The sequence below is a fragment of the Rhizophagus irregularis genome, chromosome 17 (assembly GCF_026210795.1).
Source record: "Rhizophagus irregularis chromosome 17, complete sequence".
Taxonomy (NCBI): Eukaryota; Fungi; Glomeromycota; class Glomeromycetes; order Glomerales; family Glomeraceae; genus Rhizophagus; species Rhizophagus irregularis.
In genome coordinates, this window is record NC_089445.1 from 604,706 (window position 1) to 621,049 (window position 16,344).

Below are 16,344 nucleotides of genomic sequence, written 5' to 3' on the forward strand. Positions count from 1 at the left end.
TCCAGTCATTCGAGTCATTCTTTAATGGTTAAGATGAATCATAATGATGTGCATCTCCTAAAAGAAAAATTATTCTATATTAAATCACAACCATTTTGTTGCCATTTTTCAATATTATATAATCATATTACAAACTTACTAAAAATAAATTAAGTATACATTTTCTCGTAATTACTATATAAAAAGTTACATTCGCTTAAATAATAATCCTAAAATTTCATCTCATTGTTTATCAATCACTTTATTTCCAATTTTGGGGTTGAATCTTAAATTTAACGGTTCAATAATTTGACCGAATTATGAACGAACAAAAGATGATTAATCTAGCAGCTTATGTATATAAAATAAAAAAATTTCTTGGCGATTATTAAAAAAAAAAAGTAAAAGATTTTCCCAAGTAAAAAAAAAAAAAAAAAGATATTATTTCAAATATTTTTGAATATCAAATATTTCAGAATTTCGAAAAGAAGCTCTTTTTTTTTTTAACCAGTACATGTGATTGTCATCCAGCGTGTTGAAAATAACTTATTTTCATTGGAAGTTCAAAGATAAGACTATTAAAAATTGTTGACATCATCATGAACTCAATAATATATATTTGTTACACGAGAAAATTCTTACAATCACAAATTTTACTAACTATACCAATTTTAAGCAAGTTATTATATAATTATCACAAGGTGTGTTTGTTTGTATTAGATTTTCACTTAACATTTTATCATGTGATGATTTTTAAATACAAACAAAAAAAAGCCTTTCTTCTTTTTTAAATTAAAAATTCAAAGATTTTTTGAAACTAATCCCAAAGAAAAATAAAAAGTAAAAAAAAAATTCATTATTAAATCGTTTATTCATTTCATTATTCATTTTTAAAATAGTTTTAATAATATATTTTAATTATCAATGCATCATCTCACTGCATCTTTTTTACTATCATAAAATTATTATAAATATTTTTAATAAAACCAAACGGGTAATCCTACACGGCCATCTTGGCATATATTGGAATAGTTGACCAATTTATAAGCAAAGCCAAACAAAGGCAAAGCTTTAGGCAAAACATAAATAGAAGAATAAACTTGAAATATTACGTGAAATTTTTATACCGGATAATATTTTTTTGTTATCCGTGTTATTCATCACCTTTTTCACTCCCCGGAATCAATCGGATTAATGTATTACAATTTTTTAGTCTTATAATTTTCGGTAAATACATTTAATCAATCAGTAACTTAATATTATACCTCATTGTTATTATTATAAAAATATTGTTTTCTGCTTAACAACCTGGTTCCATAAACAGGTAAAATTGATTTTGTGGCTAAAAAGTGTTGCATTATACAATATTTAAAAAAGGAACCGAACACCTAAGCATGGCTTTCTTTTGAATTGTGTAACATACCATTTTTTTTTGAACTCGTGTTACTCTTTTTTTTCGATATCAAAATCTTTTGGTGTACAAAACTTAATAATACCCCCCATATTTTTTTCTCCACTATATTTTTTTCTCTTTCCGGTTTCCCTTTCCTTTCTCTTGATAGTTGACCTTTTGGGACCGTCACCGCCCAAAATTAGTTTTATTTACAAAAAGTTCTTTGTTCTTTCAACTTCAACTTTCACGCTTTTTTAACGTTATAAAATTAAATAAATAAGGGAACAAATTTGTGAGTAATAATTATTCTCGTGTTTTCTTCTTATCATTTTCCTTTTTTTTTTTTTTCTTTGCGTAATATAAATTAAATTTTTTGTTTATATATTTTGTTTCAATAGACTTATATGAGAACTTTTTCGCTTCACGTAATACCGGTTTTTGTTGTTGAACTACTCCTTCTATATAATTTATGATATTATTATAATATAATTGTTTCACTTCTTTAATCGATATTCCTTTTTTTATGATAAAAATCTCCTGAATGATCTCATTCTTGCTCTGACGTTATCGAGAATCATAAAAAAGATTCTCTAAACCACACAAAACTGATTAATTTATCTCTTCAACGTATCAGCAAAATATATATAAAGTATATATATATATATATATATTTCTTTCGGTCAGCTAATAATAAATACAAAAAAAAAAAAAATTATTAAGATATGGGAATACGACATTTACTACACCATGTTTTCGAGTTAGTAGCTCCAACTACAGCATTAAGTGCTATATTAATCCTCTTTTTGGGACCTTTAATCTTTCCTCGTGCATATATTTGGTTCTTGTTAATATACTATGTATCGTATTTGTTCATATCTGTAAATCATTTTTTTAAATTTTGCCATACTGTGCGAAATATTAAGAGAACAATTCGAAATTGGAACGCGTCTCAAGAACAATCGCCAGCGCGGCATAATTATTCTAAAGAGATAGTTAAAAGTACTGCTACAAGTAATGGAAGGATAACTCCAACGAGAAAAAATGGTTATTCATCCGTATCTACGAGTGATGATCTCGATAGCGATATCAGAGCTAGTGAAATGGAGAAAGCAGAAAGGTTGAATGATGCTTATTACATTCATGCTTTTGTTATTCCAAATTATGATGAACCTGAACCTTTATTAAGAGATACTATTAAGAGATTAGAAAACCATAGGTTTATATATATTTTTTATTTCATTTAAATAACTTCATTTTGCATTTGAAATTACTTACATATGTTTTTTTTTTAAAAAAGGAATGCAACCACAAATTATGTCATTATATTGGCTATGGAAGCATCAGAAGTTGATCATAAAACAAAAGCTGATAATCTTAAAAGAAATTTTGATGGTTCTTTTTTTGATTTTATAATTACAGTTCATCCAAAAGATTTACCTGGTGAAAGTCGAGGCAAAGGAAGCAATGTAGCATATGCAGCTAGAACTGCTTGTGACGAATTGGCTCGTAAAAGGATCGATAAAAGACGCGTCATTTTTACAATCACGGATTCTGATTCTGCCATTCCAGAACTTTATATTCGTCATGTGGAAAAGGCTTTCTCTGAATCTGATGATCCTTTCGCGACAATTTGTTCACCTCCAATCTTTTTCTCGAGAAATGCTCTTAATGTACCTGCCGCTGTACGTGTAACGGACATCATGTGGTCTATTATGGTCATGCAAAATTTGAGTAATCGTAAAGGATTAGCATTTCCTTGTTCAACATATAGTTTAAGCATGGTAAAAAAAAAAAAAATTAATTTTTTATTAAAATTTTTTGTTTATTTTTTTATTTTATTTAGAAATGATATTAATTTTTTTTTTAATTAATAATGATAAAGGTTCTCGCTGAGCAAGTTGGATTCTGGGATACCAATGGAGATGCAATCGGTGAAGATTTACACATGTGGCTCAAATGTTTTTTCAAAACCGGAGGGGTTGCAAGGACAATTCCTATATATGTTCCTATAAATCTTACGAATGTTCAAACAACTGGTTATATGTCAAACATTTATGCGCGTTGGGTTCAAGCAAAACGTCATTATAATGGGGTTGCTGATGTTGCTTATTCGCTGAAATTCGCTTTCGGGAACCACGATCACCATTCAGATTCAAAATCACTTTTGGGATCTCCGATGACAACGTGTCTTATGTCATGTTCATTTGTTGATAAACTTACCGTTGTATTTCACGTCTTAGAAGCCCACATGATTCCTGCGACTTCAGGATGGATCATGTTTGCGGCCGTTCCTTTTACACAATTACTTATATCCGCTTATTCACCTATATTATATTATTATCCAAGTTTTCAGAATCCAATTGTCACATCAGAATTTTATGCTTATATGTTTTATCTTATACAAACAGTTAGTATATTTCTACCTATGCCTTTATTAATGTGTGCTGTATTATATGAAGGTTTACATAAGACAATAGATCTTGATTTACTCAAGAAGAGTTCCAGCGAAACTAGAACATGGAGATATTATATGGACTATGCTTGGCTCCCCGTGAGCGCTTGGCTATTCCTAACTTTGCCAAGTACAATGGCTTGTGTAAGAAGGTTAACAAAAAGTGAGGAAAAATATGTGGTGGCAGAAAAAATATTTTCGGAAGAACTAACGCGTTAACGAAAAAAAAATGATTTTTTTAATGAAATATTAAAATAATATGTAATGTAAAATGCAAATTGAAAATTTGGCTATTTCTTTTTCATGAAAAATAGAATGGTACATATTTGAAGAGCAAATAAATGGGACTTTGATTATTTATTTATAATTTGCTTGGTATTAAATTTTTTTTTTTTTTTTTTTATATATATATATATATTTCTCTAAATAACTAAATATTTACTACCACACCATTTCGTACGTGCTTTATTTTAATGATTAATTTTTTCAATTCACGTAATTTGGTGATGACTGTAGAATTTTTTTTTCTTTCCCTCATTTTAATTTGTAACTTTTTTTTTCTTTTGTATCATATATTATATACATCTTTTATTTAATTTATTTGTTTATTTAATTTTTTTTTTTCGTGTTAAATTGTTTTCATTTTTTTTTAAATTAGTTTTTTTTAGAGGATAAAATTTTTGATTTTTGTTAAAAAAAGAAAGATTTTTTCCTGACAAAAAAAAAAAAAAAGACCTACCAGCTCTCGCAATATATTATACTTTTTTCGAATATATACCTTTTTCCGGTCCGAATTTTCCTTTCGGCAAATTCGGGAATAAATTTACATTATATTTTAGTAATAAAATTTAGGGCGCAAAAAAAAAATTGCTTGCCTTTTAAAAGCTAACATTAAAAAGAAATACATTTTTTAATCAGTTTTTTTTTTTTTTAAAGATAAGAATTAATGAATCAAATTTGAATTAGATGAAAATGTATCATATGTCATATGTCATCATATCTCTCTTTTTTTTTTAAAAAAAAAAACCTAAATTATCAATCAATCAACTTTCAAATCCATTGTTCCTCTTTATAATACTAAAGATAATCATTAAAGTAGATGATTGCTCGGTCATTTTTTTAATTACAAGGTAAACAAGATGTAGATGTACAATATTACCGATATTGTGAAAAAAAAAACCATTAATTTCTCATCCCCGTGAGGCGAGGCAGGAGTGAATTTATTTTTCTGTCTTTAAATTATTAATTGAAAAGTAACATATTTTATTAATAACAAAAAAAAAATTAAATGTACTTTTTTTTTAAAAGAGAAGAAACCTTTTTGATATTAAAATTCATTGATTAGATTTTGAAATAAGAATAATTTTATACATTTTTTTATATTATTATTATACATAAAATATATAGATATAAAATATATTATTATTTTTTTTTTAAAAAAAAAGTATATTAAAAAAAAAATTTACCTACAAAGTTAGAAACATTATGACTAATTATAATATCCGGGGTCCAGTATCCCTCTCCCTTCTTGATCTACACATATTCAGGGTACTATACATAGATATCGCTATTGTTCGCATTGTTGCAAGAATAGTACCCCCTGAAATTTTATATAATACATTGTACTCCAGGTACCATACTTCCTAAGTAGTGTGCTTCATAGTGATTAATAATATATGGCATTATTGCTATTAAATAATAATTTTTTTTTTTTTACTTTTTGTACTGTATATTGTTCATATACAATACAAGATATATGTTTTTGATTCAGAGTATATACAAATTTTTTTTTCTTTTTTTTTTAACGCTATATACTTCTATAATAAGGTATATGATCTTATCATCACAACAGTACTCGCTATACTCTATTTAATATCTCTAATTGTTTCAAAAGTTTTGTTATTGTCCTGATGTATCTTAATATTCTTTTTTTCAACATTTTCTAGTAATTCAAGAACTTGTTCATAAATAACAAACATTAATCCACTTTGCATAGAAGTCCATGCTACACGCGGTCCAATCCCCCTGAATAGTCCTCCAATTCCTTGATTTTTATAATTCCATAACAAGCCTTCCCATATTCCTGAATAATAATGATGAGTTAATTTTGAAGCATTTGAAGGTGCAGGCGAAGGTTGTTTTGCTGCTTTTGTCGTTGGTCTTTTCTGTGTTTGTAATAATGTTTTCATTACATCCAATGGTGTTGTTAATGCTCCCGCTAATCCGCCTGCAAAAGCTCCTGTGGTGATCTCCCATTCTAAACTTAAATTATTACTATTTTTATACAACATTGCCCATAATTTAAATCTCTCTACGTAAATTTATAAAAAATTATAAACGTTAGTGATCTACTAAATAAAAAGGCAAAACAAAAATGATAAATAAACAAACTTTTTATAGAAATATTTTTTTAAAAAAAACTACCATAAAATGCAAATTGTAATGCTGAGAATGGTACATCTCTTAACAAAGTTGCTTTAAATCCGTGATAAAATGCACCAAACCCTTCCAATTTATATATCTAAAAGAAAAAAAGGAAATAGAATTAATGACAAATACTTGATCATAAAATAAAATAAGTTATAACGTAAAATCAAATAAAGTAGCCCATGGCAAACGAACCACCAAGGCGCAAACGAACCATCTGCGCAGCGTGCCAGGTGTTTTTATAATTATATCCACTAACAACATGTGGATTATTATATCGTCCCTGTAGTTGCAATCTTGTTTTTAATACCTAAATTAATAATGATACATTTATTTATTAATCATATGACATGAAAATGAATACTGTAAGTTACAGGACAAACCTCAGAAGGCACATATACAATAGATGCCATGATATCGCCGATAGATCCTGATAAAATAATAATTTTAAAAATGTAAATATAATAAAAAGAATTATAAAAATTAAAGAAATGAACGGCTGTTTTCTCACCAGCAGTTAAATGCACAACTGTATCTGGAATTCCAATTTTAAGTCCAATCATCTTACGTTTCACAAACTCATATGTTCCAAAATATATTGTAGTGGCTGGTACTAAAAAAATTTACATTGTCAATAACCTTTAATTTTTATAATATTGCACGCAAGAAAATTTAAGATTTTTAAAATATGTAAATTACTTGATCCTAACATTGCAGGAGCAATACCACCATATAATCCATGCGCTATACCTTCTTGTTTAACTATTGTGATATAAGCGTGCAACATATTTTGGTATTTTGGAGGTTTGGCTAGTTTTTGACCTTGTAGTCGAGTTTTTACTGTATCGATACTATTAAATAAAGATCGGAATTGAATAGATGTTTACAAATTTCTACGCGAATAAAAAAAATATGAATGTTTTCTAATAAATTACCTATGCATCAAGAAATCGGCAGTTGAACCACCAAGCCCTCCGGCTAACATTACCTAACACAAATAAAATCGATCAATTGATTAATCCATTCAAAACGAGATAAAAATTTTTTAAAACATACGTATTTAAGTGGCTTGAATTCTGTAGTATGGCCTTCCAATAATACCACCGATTCACTCGTTGAAGTGACGGAAAAGTTATTTGTCGATTGAAGACGTGAAGTATCATATTGATTTGGAAGTTCTATCATGGTACTGTCATTAAACTATAAATTATCCCTTCTTCACTCACAACACTTAACGCTTTTCTTAGCCTACCTCAAAAGAAGTTGTTATCAAAGTGGCATCACGATCAAGATCTAATTAAAGCTGTGCGACTTTACTCAAGAACCGCAGCATGTCTATAATCGGTGTTACGTTACCTTAAATCTGATTTTGTTTATCATTTATTAGGAATTTTGCTCAAAAAAAAAAGTTAAGAAATTTGTCAAAAAATAATGTCCAAATCTCCTGCTATTCCGGTATCACTACCAACTGAAGAAACAATTACTCCCAACATAATTATAGAAGAATTACCCGATAATTTTGTTTTGGATAAAAAGAAACAGGATGTTATTGCTGACTATGAAATTTTATCTAAATCATCAGAAGGCAATGCCTCAGATTATACTACTGAAGACGAATCTCAAAATGATCGTAAAAAACGTACTGCTGATGATGATCTTGCAGAAGTCGCAACGCCACCTCATGTTAATAGTGAAGGAGGATTAATCATTAAAGAAATCCATGAGACTGAGAGTATAGAAAAAGAGAAGGTTGAACGTGCTGCTATTATTGAAGAAGAGGAGAGCAATCAGGAGAAAGGGAATACTTCTAAATTCAAAAAGAGTAAAAAAAGGAAGACTAATGATAAAAGATATGAACCAACCGCATTGTAGATAATACAATACATGTTATATTTAGATTATTTTGAATATGTAGTTTTTGATTATAGGCGCGCTTTCTAAAGTTAGTCACGTGTTTATGTTCAATAAATAAATTGTCATTATTACATTATTACGTACAAGCCACATTGAATCTATAAATGTCCAGTTCGTGCAACCATCCAAAATTTGATTTTAATTATGTCGGATAAAGCTCTCAAAGTTCTTTACATTCATGGTCGTGAAAGGTAATAATGTTACCCAAGTTATTTGCTTTTATGATTGGAACCTAATAGATTCGACCATTGTTATAGTTCTTCTCAAACAGGAAAATGTCAATTTTTAAAGCAACATTTTAATGTTTATGCCGCTGATATGGTAAAATGTTTATTTTTATTATAAAAATGGAATTTCGTACGGTGAGAATTAAATTATATCTTTGATCTCTCATCAATATTATATGATTGCTGAATGCATGACATACAGCCAACACAAGATTTTGATGCAGATCTCAGACTGCAAGAGAAATTTGTTAAAGAAATTCAACCTGATGTTATAGTTGGAAGTTCTTATGGTGGTGCGATTGCTGTTACAATGCTTCAAAAAGGTTTTTACTTAAATATTTTTTAGAATTAATTTTTCTCTTATATTAATGATTTTCTTGGTTTGGTATATTAGGAACATGGAAAGGACCAACAATTTTACTTGCGCAAGCGTTCGTTCGTTATCAAAGCTATGACCCATCAAAATTATGGTTACCAGAAGGAGGTAAAATTGGAGAATTTTTTATTCGTTCCTTCACAATATAATTTCTCATTCCTCTTTATATAGTTGCAATTACATTGATCCATGGAACAAAGGATAAAATAGTTGAAATAGAAGGTAGTAGATTATTAGCTACGAAAGGGACTCCGCAGTTAGTTGAAATGATTGAAGTATCTGACGAACACCAATTACATTCTTTGATTGACAGTCAAATGTTCTTGGATTCGGTTAGAGAGGTTTATGAGAAACAAAAGGGATATCAGGATTAAAAAAACGCATGCATGATTTACAAAATAGGTTTTTTATTATTAATTTAAATTCGTTAATAAGATTGAATAAAATAAGTAATGTTATATTACGTAATTTTGATTTTACTCGCATCTAATCACTTTAAATGGCAATAAGACATCGAGATATCTTTTAGAAAATATAAAATTTTTGGTGAATTTGTGATTACAAAACAAAGTTACTGCACTGTTTAGTTATTTTACAATCTATTGAAAATTGGGCCGAGAACTAATTTATTGGATCCGATTAAAGTATTTTTATATTATGTGCAAATACCTGAATTCGCGTAAATTTCTTTTTTTTTTTGCTATATTGCATAGAATTCATAGATATTAACCAATATCGCCACTTAGCCCGGATTAAGAATAATTTACGCGAATAAAACGAATGGTTCACAAATTTATATACGAGGAAATGGTATACATATATTATTAAGAGCAAGTGAGCAACTATTATTAAAGATTAGAAATTCGCTTTGATTTATTACATATAAATCTTTCTTACACGTGTTTGTCTCCCATAAATCCTGGTGGCTAGTTAATATATCTATCGGGCCATTTTTTGAGTTTTCGTAGTCCTTCGGAAGGCCAGAATAACGTGATATAAAATGAGTAAATGTGAAAATGAAATAACATTAACTTTATAAAATATGATACTTTACATCTCAAAATAAAATATAAATTGTAACGACTCTTCGAATATTAGGAACGTGGTATCACAAATCACACGTTTTACCGATTCGTGCTACTGATTTCTCCTTAGATGATGCATTGAAAGAAAACTGTCATAAGCTTTATACTTTCGAGTTATCAATAGATACAATTATAGCTTAATGATGAATGGCAGATATGCGGGCTGTGTATAAAAAAGGGATGTGGTCACCTTCCCATTCTTGTTTACTAGTAACTAGTTCTGAAGTGCTCACTTGATTCAAATAGGGACTTAACAACAAGCACATTTACCACAAGCAAATCTCCAGCTTTACCTCCTAGCGAAACATAACCTAAAAAATCCATCCTCTCTTCTCAATTCATAAATTACTGTATACTTTCATATACCAAATATACTTTTCAAAATGAGTACCTCTACTAGACGCGGTGCAAGCTCTCGTTCTACTATTACTACCTCTTCAACCTCTGCTTCAGCAAGCTCATCTACTTCTAGCAATAAAAGTGTCTTATCTAAGACTAATGCTACTAGTAGTAGTGCAAAGAGGTGAAATAAACTTTTTCCTTTGTACCAAAAATCGAACACGACTCTCTTGCGATCTTTTTAAATTTTTATAATTAGATTTAACGAAATTTAATACAAATATATATATCAATATTAAAATTCTGACAATGCGTTTTTATATATTTTTTTCCCCGTTATTATTAGGATCCAGAAAGAACTTGCCGAGATCAGTCTTGATCCTCCTTGCAACTGCAGGTTCGTAATACTAATTACATTCGATTAGTTTTTACTATTTATGTAGATTTGCATTAGGTCAAGTAAATTTCTGGATTTCGTATTTAATTACTAACGACTTTCATACTTTTTTATTCTCATTACGTTAGTGCTGGTCCTAAAGGTGACAACTTATATGAATGGGCGTCCACCATGATGGGTCCTACTGGTTCGCCTTATGCTGGTGGTATTTTCTTTTTAGATATCACTTTTCCGCAAGATTACCCATTCAAACCTCCAAAGGTATTAAACCCCACTGTTTTCAATATGATATAAATAGCAAATTTTATCATTTTTCTTTTTAATTATAATTTTAATTAACTCACCGTGTTTGCTATGTCAAGGTGGTGTATCGCACACGCATCTATCACTGTAACATCAATTCCTCAGGTCAAATTTGCCTCGACATTCTTAAAGACAATTGGTCTCCCGCCTTGACAATTTCCAAAGTCTTGTTATCGATATGCTCACTATTAACTGATGCCAATCCACGTGAGTTATGATTACTGTTTTACACGTGCCTTTATATCATCATTTAATTAATACTTATCAACCTATTTCTCGTCAATAGATGATCCGTTAGTTGGAAGCATCGCACATCAATATTTGAATGACCGTGAGGAACATGATAAAATTGCTAGAGAATGGACTAAACGGTAATTAAATATACATGTTTCATTTATGTCCAATATTAAATTTGTACGGCTTCATGTTAACACTTTGCTCGTTCCTATTCCAATTATACAGTTATGCATCTTGATTGGTGTAGATTTCGCGTCAAGGTTGGTGTTTTTTATTTTAAATCTAGACTTAATTGATAAATAAATGTATTGTTAGATGTATCCTGAACCGAAATCAAAAAAAAAAATTTATTCTTAATTTTCTCTTTAAATAATAAATAAATATTGTGCACTTATAACAAAGAGTAATAATTTACTGTCAATTTTTTTTCTTGAATTTACTTTTTTTGATGATCATACTTATTATTTCTTCTTTTTATTTGTTTGTTCTATCTTATTATATTTAACATTTGTTGTTTAGAGTACCATAAATGCCTAACACATCGAACCACAAGTGTTGAAAATATGAACTTTTATAGAACTATCGCTTGCATAAGGAATTAAGAGATGTTTACAATTATGTGCTTTTAGTATATTTCTTATTTGTAATAATACCCATTTGAGGTTTATTCTGGTTTTATGGTTCGTTTTTCCTTCTCTTCTCTTTCTTTCTTTCTTTCCTTTTTCTTACTGGTTTTTTTAATAATTAAAACTTTGCCGTAAGTGATAGTAAAAGAAACCTTTTTAAAAATTTAAATAAACGATAATCGATGATCTAAGATCATGTACATGTTACACTACATGAAAATTTTCCAGATCTTCGATTTACATTGCCAGTTTTTGCATTGTTTCAATCAGTTAAATAATTTTTTTTCAATTTTTGAGATGTGTGCACTTTTGTCCCAACAAGATCGTATACCCAATAAACGAAAAATCGATCTCGATGATGAGTTCGACTCAACAAAAAATTACGATCATGTTCGGCAAAAGAAAAAGAGTAACGTTCTTATGATGCAACATCCACTTGGCATCAAACCTTGGGGAAATTATTACTTAGATCAAAGTAACAACAATTTTAAAGGAGATTGTAGAGGATCTAGTTTAGGAAATTTAGCAATTTTAACAGATGATTTAATCTTAGAGATCTTAGGAATCTTTGATGCTAGAGATCTATTATCCTTAGGATTAACAAGCAAGGTATTATATTGTTTTTCAACATTTGACGATTTATGGAAACAACTTATTATAAAAAAATATAATGGAGATTGGTATTGGCAAGGAACTTGGAAATTAACTTTTTTAAAGAGATCTTGCAAGGAATATTATTTAGAGCCAGTTTCAAATTATAAGAAATCTACAATAAAATTATCTAATTTTTATAGTGATACTTTATTTCAACCTTTTCTATGTAGCTCTACGGGAATGGAAGCGTACTTGGGAGTTGAGAACATAGATCGACGGTCAAATTTAGAGTTAAGCGACTTTATTAGAGAGTATGCTATACCTAATAAGCCTGTTATTATAACAGATGTTGTAACTAAGTGGCCTGCGTCAAAAAAATGGAATATGGAATATCTTGTAGAAAAATATGGAAATGTTTTATTTCGTGCTGAAGCTATTGATATTAAATTAAACAATTATGCTAGTTATTATAAAAATACAATGGATGAAAGTCCTTTATATCTATTTGACAAAGAATTTTGTAAAAAGTGTGATGGGATTGATGATGATTTTAGTGTACCTGAATATTTTGAAGAAGATTTTTTTAGTGTTCTTGGAGAGAATAGGCCTGATTATAGGTAAGAAAAAAACCAAACAGATTTTCTTATTTCATTAATGCTAATTTAATTGTTTTAAAAGATGGTTAATTATTGGGCCAGCACATTCAGGATCTACGTTTCATAAAGATCCAAATTCCACCTCTGCTTGGAACGCTGTTATAACAGGTTCTAAGAAATGGATAATGTACCCACCTGACATATTACCTCCAGGAGTTTTTACTAGCGCCGGTATTTTATTATAAATGTAGTTTTATTAAAATTATTATTTATCGCATAATTATGATTTATGAATTATAAAAATTAGATGAGGCCGAAGTAACATCACCAGTGTCGATAATGGAATGGCACTTAAATTTTTATAAAGAAACTCAAAAATCAAAACCGCGTCCATTAGAAGGAATATGTAAAGAAGGAGAAATTATTTTTGTACCGAATGGATGGTGGCATATGGTTATTAATCTAGAGGATTCTATTGCTATAGTATGAGTTTTAATTATACGATTTGTGATTACATGTAATGGATTTATGTTAATGCATTTGTTTTTTTATTTTTATTTAAATAGACACAAAATTTTGTTGGAACATGGAATCTTAAGAATGTACTCTTATTTCTTCGTGATAAACCACATCAGATATCCGGATTTTCTAATTTAGTGTGGCCTAATAGTAAGGACATTTATAATGATTTTTGTGTAAAATTTAAGAAATTTTATCCAGGGATTTTAGAAAAGTTGGAATTGGATAATAATGAAGATGAGAAAAGAGAGAAGAATAAAAAGCGATCTTCATTGTGGGAACAATTAAAAAGAAGGGATGGCCAGGAAGAAAGAAAGGGATTTACTTTTGGAATTTTGGTTGATAATGAATAATGTTATGATGGTAAATAAATTGATAATTAATTTGATAAATATATCACACGTGAATAAAAATGGCAATCAAACTGCAGCAAAACGAACAGATGAGCATTGGACGGACTGGTCAAATTGGCAATCTAATCAAACACGAATTTTTTTTATTCCATTGCACTTTATTAATAACACGGATATGTAAGCCCCTTTAAACGTGACTTTCAAGATTCTTTCTCCGTGATCATATTTATAAAAAGAACAATAATATTCAATATTCATAAAATGAATGGAAATTGTTTTATAAAGGTCCTAATACTAAAGAAGAGCGTTGGTTATATCAATATATCGACTATAATCTTGATAAAGATGATATTCATAAGGAAAATTTTGTTCCTAGAGTTCATTCCGGACTTCCAGTATTATTACTCAAGTATTACGTTGTGAGATTACTTGTGGTTTGCGCAGATTCCTTCCAAATACGAAAATTTTGTTGCAGCGGTTTCCTATGGCTCACAATTTTAAAGTAACTTAATGATCTTGAAGCTATTCGCGGACACCTAATTCATTTTTCGACTGCGCATGAAATTTTCATACGCAGTCATACACATGGTAATATCTGCCCGGAACGTTATGCAGTCATCCGCAGTACTATGCTGAACTGCCCCTATGACACCCGAAAATCTGCCCAAAAAATTCCGCACAGGGCCGGCACTATGCAGTAACACGTGAATAAACAGTGACGACTAAGGGAGTGACAAATAGGATTTTGACGAATCGAAAAAAACTGTCCCTCAGATACTTAAACACAGAGGGACGTGACACATGTGATGAATAAATTTACTATTGTGGAATTTTTTCGGGTGTCACTGGAGTTAATTGTAATGACTGCGTATGTCTGCATATGAAAATTTCATACACAGTCAAATCGAATTAGATGGTCCAATTTAATAATGACAATATTAGCATTATTTTTGAAAGTAATGAAATGGAAAATAAAATGGAAAATAAAATGTTAATAGAACATTTCATTGGAATTAAAATAATTATATTTTTATTTTTCTGAGCTTTTTTGTTTTGAGTTCCTCCTCTTCCTCCTTCTCTTCCTCCACTTATTCCTTAAATTCCTTAAATTCCATTCCCGAATTTTGACTAATGATATCAAAACATTTTGTCTTCCATTTGGTTGAGCGAGATTATAACTGGTCTTTGCACCATTCCTATTTGGCCATCTTAGAATCTCAATCTTCTGTTCTTGCAGTAAGCCTTCATCAAGTTCTTCCAAATATTTTGAAGGGATCTCAGCTTTATAAAACGTGACATATGTAGATATTACACGAATTGCAAATATCGTCTGATTTATATATTGATCCTCTTGACCCTTTTGAATATGAACATCATAATCTAAAAAACGTATATTCTGATAAGCACAAGCGAGAATTTTTGCAGCAATCTGCACTTCCCCAAAGTTAGAGTGTGGTCTGACATTTTGCAGGTGTATGCCCTGCTAAAAAAAGTATTATTAGTTGGCGAAAATAAAAATTTAGACAATTAATGATATCAGACTTCTATAGCAATAAGAGCAATGTTTTTATCTTCGTTCATTACCATGAATTTAGGTATTGTCACATAAGCATTATTCTTGATATATATGTTGAATGATGTGTGATTCCTAGATTGAGAGAAAACTATTTAGTAAAATCACAGAAATACATAATAGCAATTATAATCAAAGTTTTCCTATAAAAGCTAACCTAATTACAAGAGGCCAGTCATTTAAATCAACAATGCGAAGTAAATCATCCATTAATGAGTCTGTGGTAGTTTCTCTCATTCCTATCTTCAAATCTGAATATTCTACAGCACGATACAGTTTACTAATAAATGATAAAACACGTTTATCTTTAATTGGATTTTTCTTCCGCTTCTGAAGCTTTCTAATACTGAAATCTGGCTTTCTCAGAAAAGCTCTGTCAATTTCGTTGAGATAATAGACTTCTGGAAAGTTTTTGACTTTGGAGACTAGACAATATCTAAATTATAAGTATTGGGTTTACTGAGAAGAATGATAATATAGCGTGATACGTACCATCAATATTAGGTATAACATCATTAATGTTTTTAGCCAGTTTGAAGCTCATATTTAATGCCTTTACTAAGGTTGCTTATTTAAACTTCTTCAAAATCCTACGATTAGTTTCATCAAAATTTTACTATAGATTTATTATAGTTTTGGCAGAGTTTCAGCAGTTTCGGCATTTATAATAAGTTTCGGCACAGGTATATCAAATGTAAGTTGCACCTGCGAAAACTACTACTACATCATAAGTTGGGAAACTTGATAATAAATGTACTGGCTTAGGATACCATGTAGTGAATGAATAGTGAGTAAAAAAAACAACGTATCGTGTTGAAATTTGACCCATGATGGTTTCAGGTTATGCAATGTGACCATACAAATACTACCACTAAAACATTCCGCCGATATGGGGGATGTGATAGCGTAGGGTTGTGAGATACAAACTGGGTGGCATATTGTTATTCCTTCCTT

At 29.6% G+C, this 16,344-nt stretch overlaps 7 protein-coding genes across 7 annotated transcripts; 5 read left to right on the forward strand and 2 right to left on the reverse strand.

Annotated features, from left to right (window-relative positions):
- Nucleotides 1–2,094: 2,094 nt before the first annotated feature.
- Nucleotides 2,095–4,189, forward strand: OCT59_008855 (uncharacterized protein; the record flags this gene model as incomplete). The annotated part of the gene is made up of 3 exons (XM_025312508.2): nucleotides 2,095–2,588; nucleotides 2,670–3,153; nucleotides 3,255–4,189. 3 exons carry the CDS (start codon nucleotides 2,095–2,097, stop codon nucleotides 4,041–4,043), a joined length of 1,767 nt encoding a protein of 588 aa, XP_025189400.1. The 3' UTR covers nucleotides 4,044–4,189.
- A 1,500-nt stretch (nucleotides 4,190–5,689) lies between these two features.
- OCT59_008856 (uncharacterized protein) lies at nucleotides 5,690–7,436 on the reverse strand (the record flags this gene model as incomplete). The annotated part of the gene is made up of 8 exons (XM_025308945.2): nucleotides 5,690–6,135; nucleotides 6,249–6,345; nucleotides 6,466–6,561; nucleotides 6,635–6,681; nucleotides 6,763–6,864; nucleotides 6,951–7,102; nucleotides 7,187–7,239; nucleotides 7,308–7,436. The coding sequence occupies 8 exons, from the start codon at nucleotides 7,434–7,436 to the stop codon at nucleotides 5,690–5,692; spliced, it is 1,122 nt and encodes a 373-aa protein (XP_025189401.2).
- A 206-nt stretch (nucleotides 7,437–7,642) lies between these two features.
- OCT59_008857 (uncharacterized protein) lies at nucleotides 7,643–8,269 on the forward strand. The gene has a single exon (XM_066133162.1). The coding sequence runs from the start codon at nucleotides 7,683–7,685 to the stop codon at nucleotides 8,121–8,123; it is 441 nt and encodes a 146-aa protein (XP_065999634.1). The 5' UTR covers nucleotides 7,643–7,682; the 3' UTR covers nucleotides 8,124–8,269.
- Nucleotides 8,270–8,309: 40 nt separating this feature from the next.
- Nucleotides 8,310–9,142, forward strand: OCT59_008858 (uncharacterized protein; the record flags this gene model as incomplete). The annotated part of the gene is made up of 5 exons (XM_025312510.2): nucleotides 8,310–8,356; nucleotides 8,423–8,486; nucleotides 8,595–8,715; nucleotides 8,787–8,876; nucleotides 8,940–9,142. The coding sequence occupies 5 exons, from the start codon at nucleotides 8,310–8,312 to the stop codon at nucleotides 9,140–9,142; spliced, it is 525 nt and encodes a 174-aa protein (XP_025189403.1).
- An 807-nt stretch (nucleotides 9,143–9,949) lies between these two features.
- On the forward strand, nucleotides 9,950–11,548 carry OCT59_008859 (ubiquitin-conjugating enzyme E2 E3). Its single transcript, XM_025312511.2, has 6 exons — nucleotides 9,950–10,376; nucleotides 10,539–10,589; nucleotides 10,718–10,850; nucleotides 10,952–11,099; nucleotides 11,179–11,263; nucleotides 11,355–11,548. The coding sequence occupies exons 1-6, from the start codon at nucleotides 10,237–10,239 to the stop codon at nucleotides 11,365–11,367; spliced, it is 570 nt and encodes a 189-aa protein (XP_025189404.1). The 5' UTR covers nucleotides 9,950–10,236; the 3' UTR covers nucleotides 11,368–11,548.
- A 504-nt stretch (nucleotides 11,549–12,052) lies between these two features.
- OCT59_008860 (uncharacterized protein) lies at nucleotides 12,053–14,105 on the forward strand (the record flags this gene model as incomplete). Its single annotated transcript, XM_025312512.2, has 4 exons — nucleotides 12,053–12,966; nucleotides 13,028–13,176; nucleotides 13,253–13,428; nucleotides 13,512–14,105. 4 exons carry the CDS (start codon nucleotides 12,053–12,055, stop codon nucleotides 13,815–13,817), a joined length of 1,545 nt encoding a protein of 514 aa, XP_025189405.1. The 3' UTR covers nucleotides 13,818–14,105.
- Nucleotides 14,106–14,847: 742 nt separating this feature from the next.
- OCT59_008861 (uncharacterized protein) lies at nucleotides 14,848–15,934 on the reverse strand (the record flags this gene model as incomplete). The annotated part of the gene is made up of 4 exons (XM_066133163.1): nucleotides 14,848–15,300; nucleotides 15,402–15,465; nucleotides 15,548–15,815; nucleotides 15,883–15,934. 4 exons carry the CDS (start codon nucleotides 15,932–15,934, stop codon nucleotides 14,848–14,850), a joined length of 837 nt encoding a protein of 278 aa, XP_065999635.1.
- Between the last annotated feature and the right edge of the window lie 410 nt (nucleotides 15,935–16,344).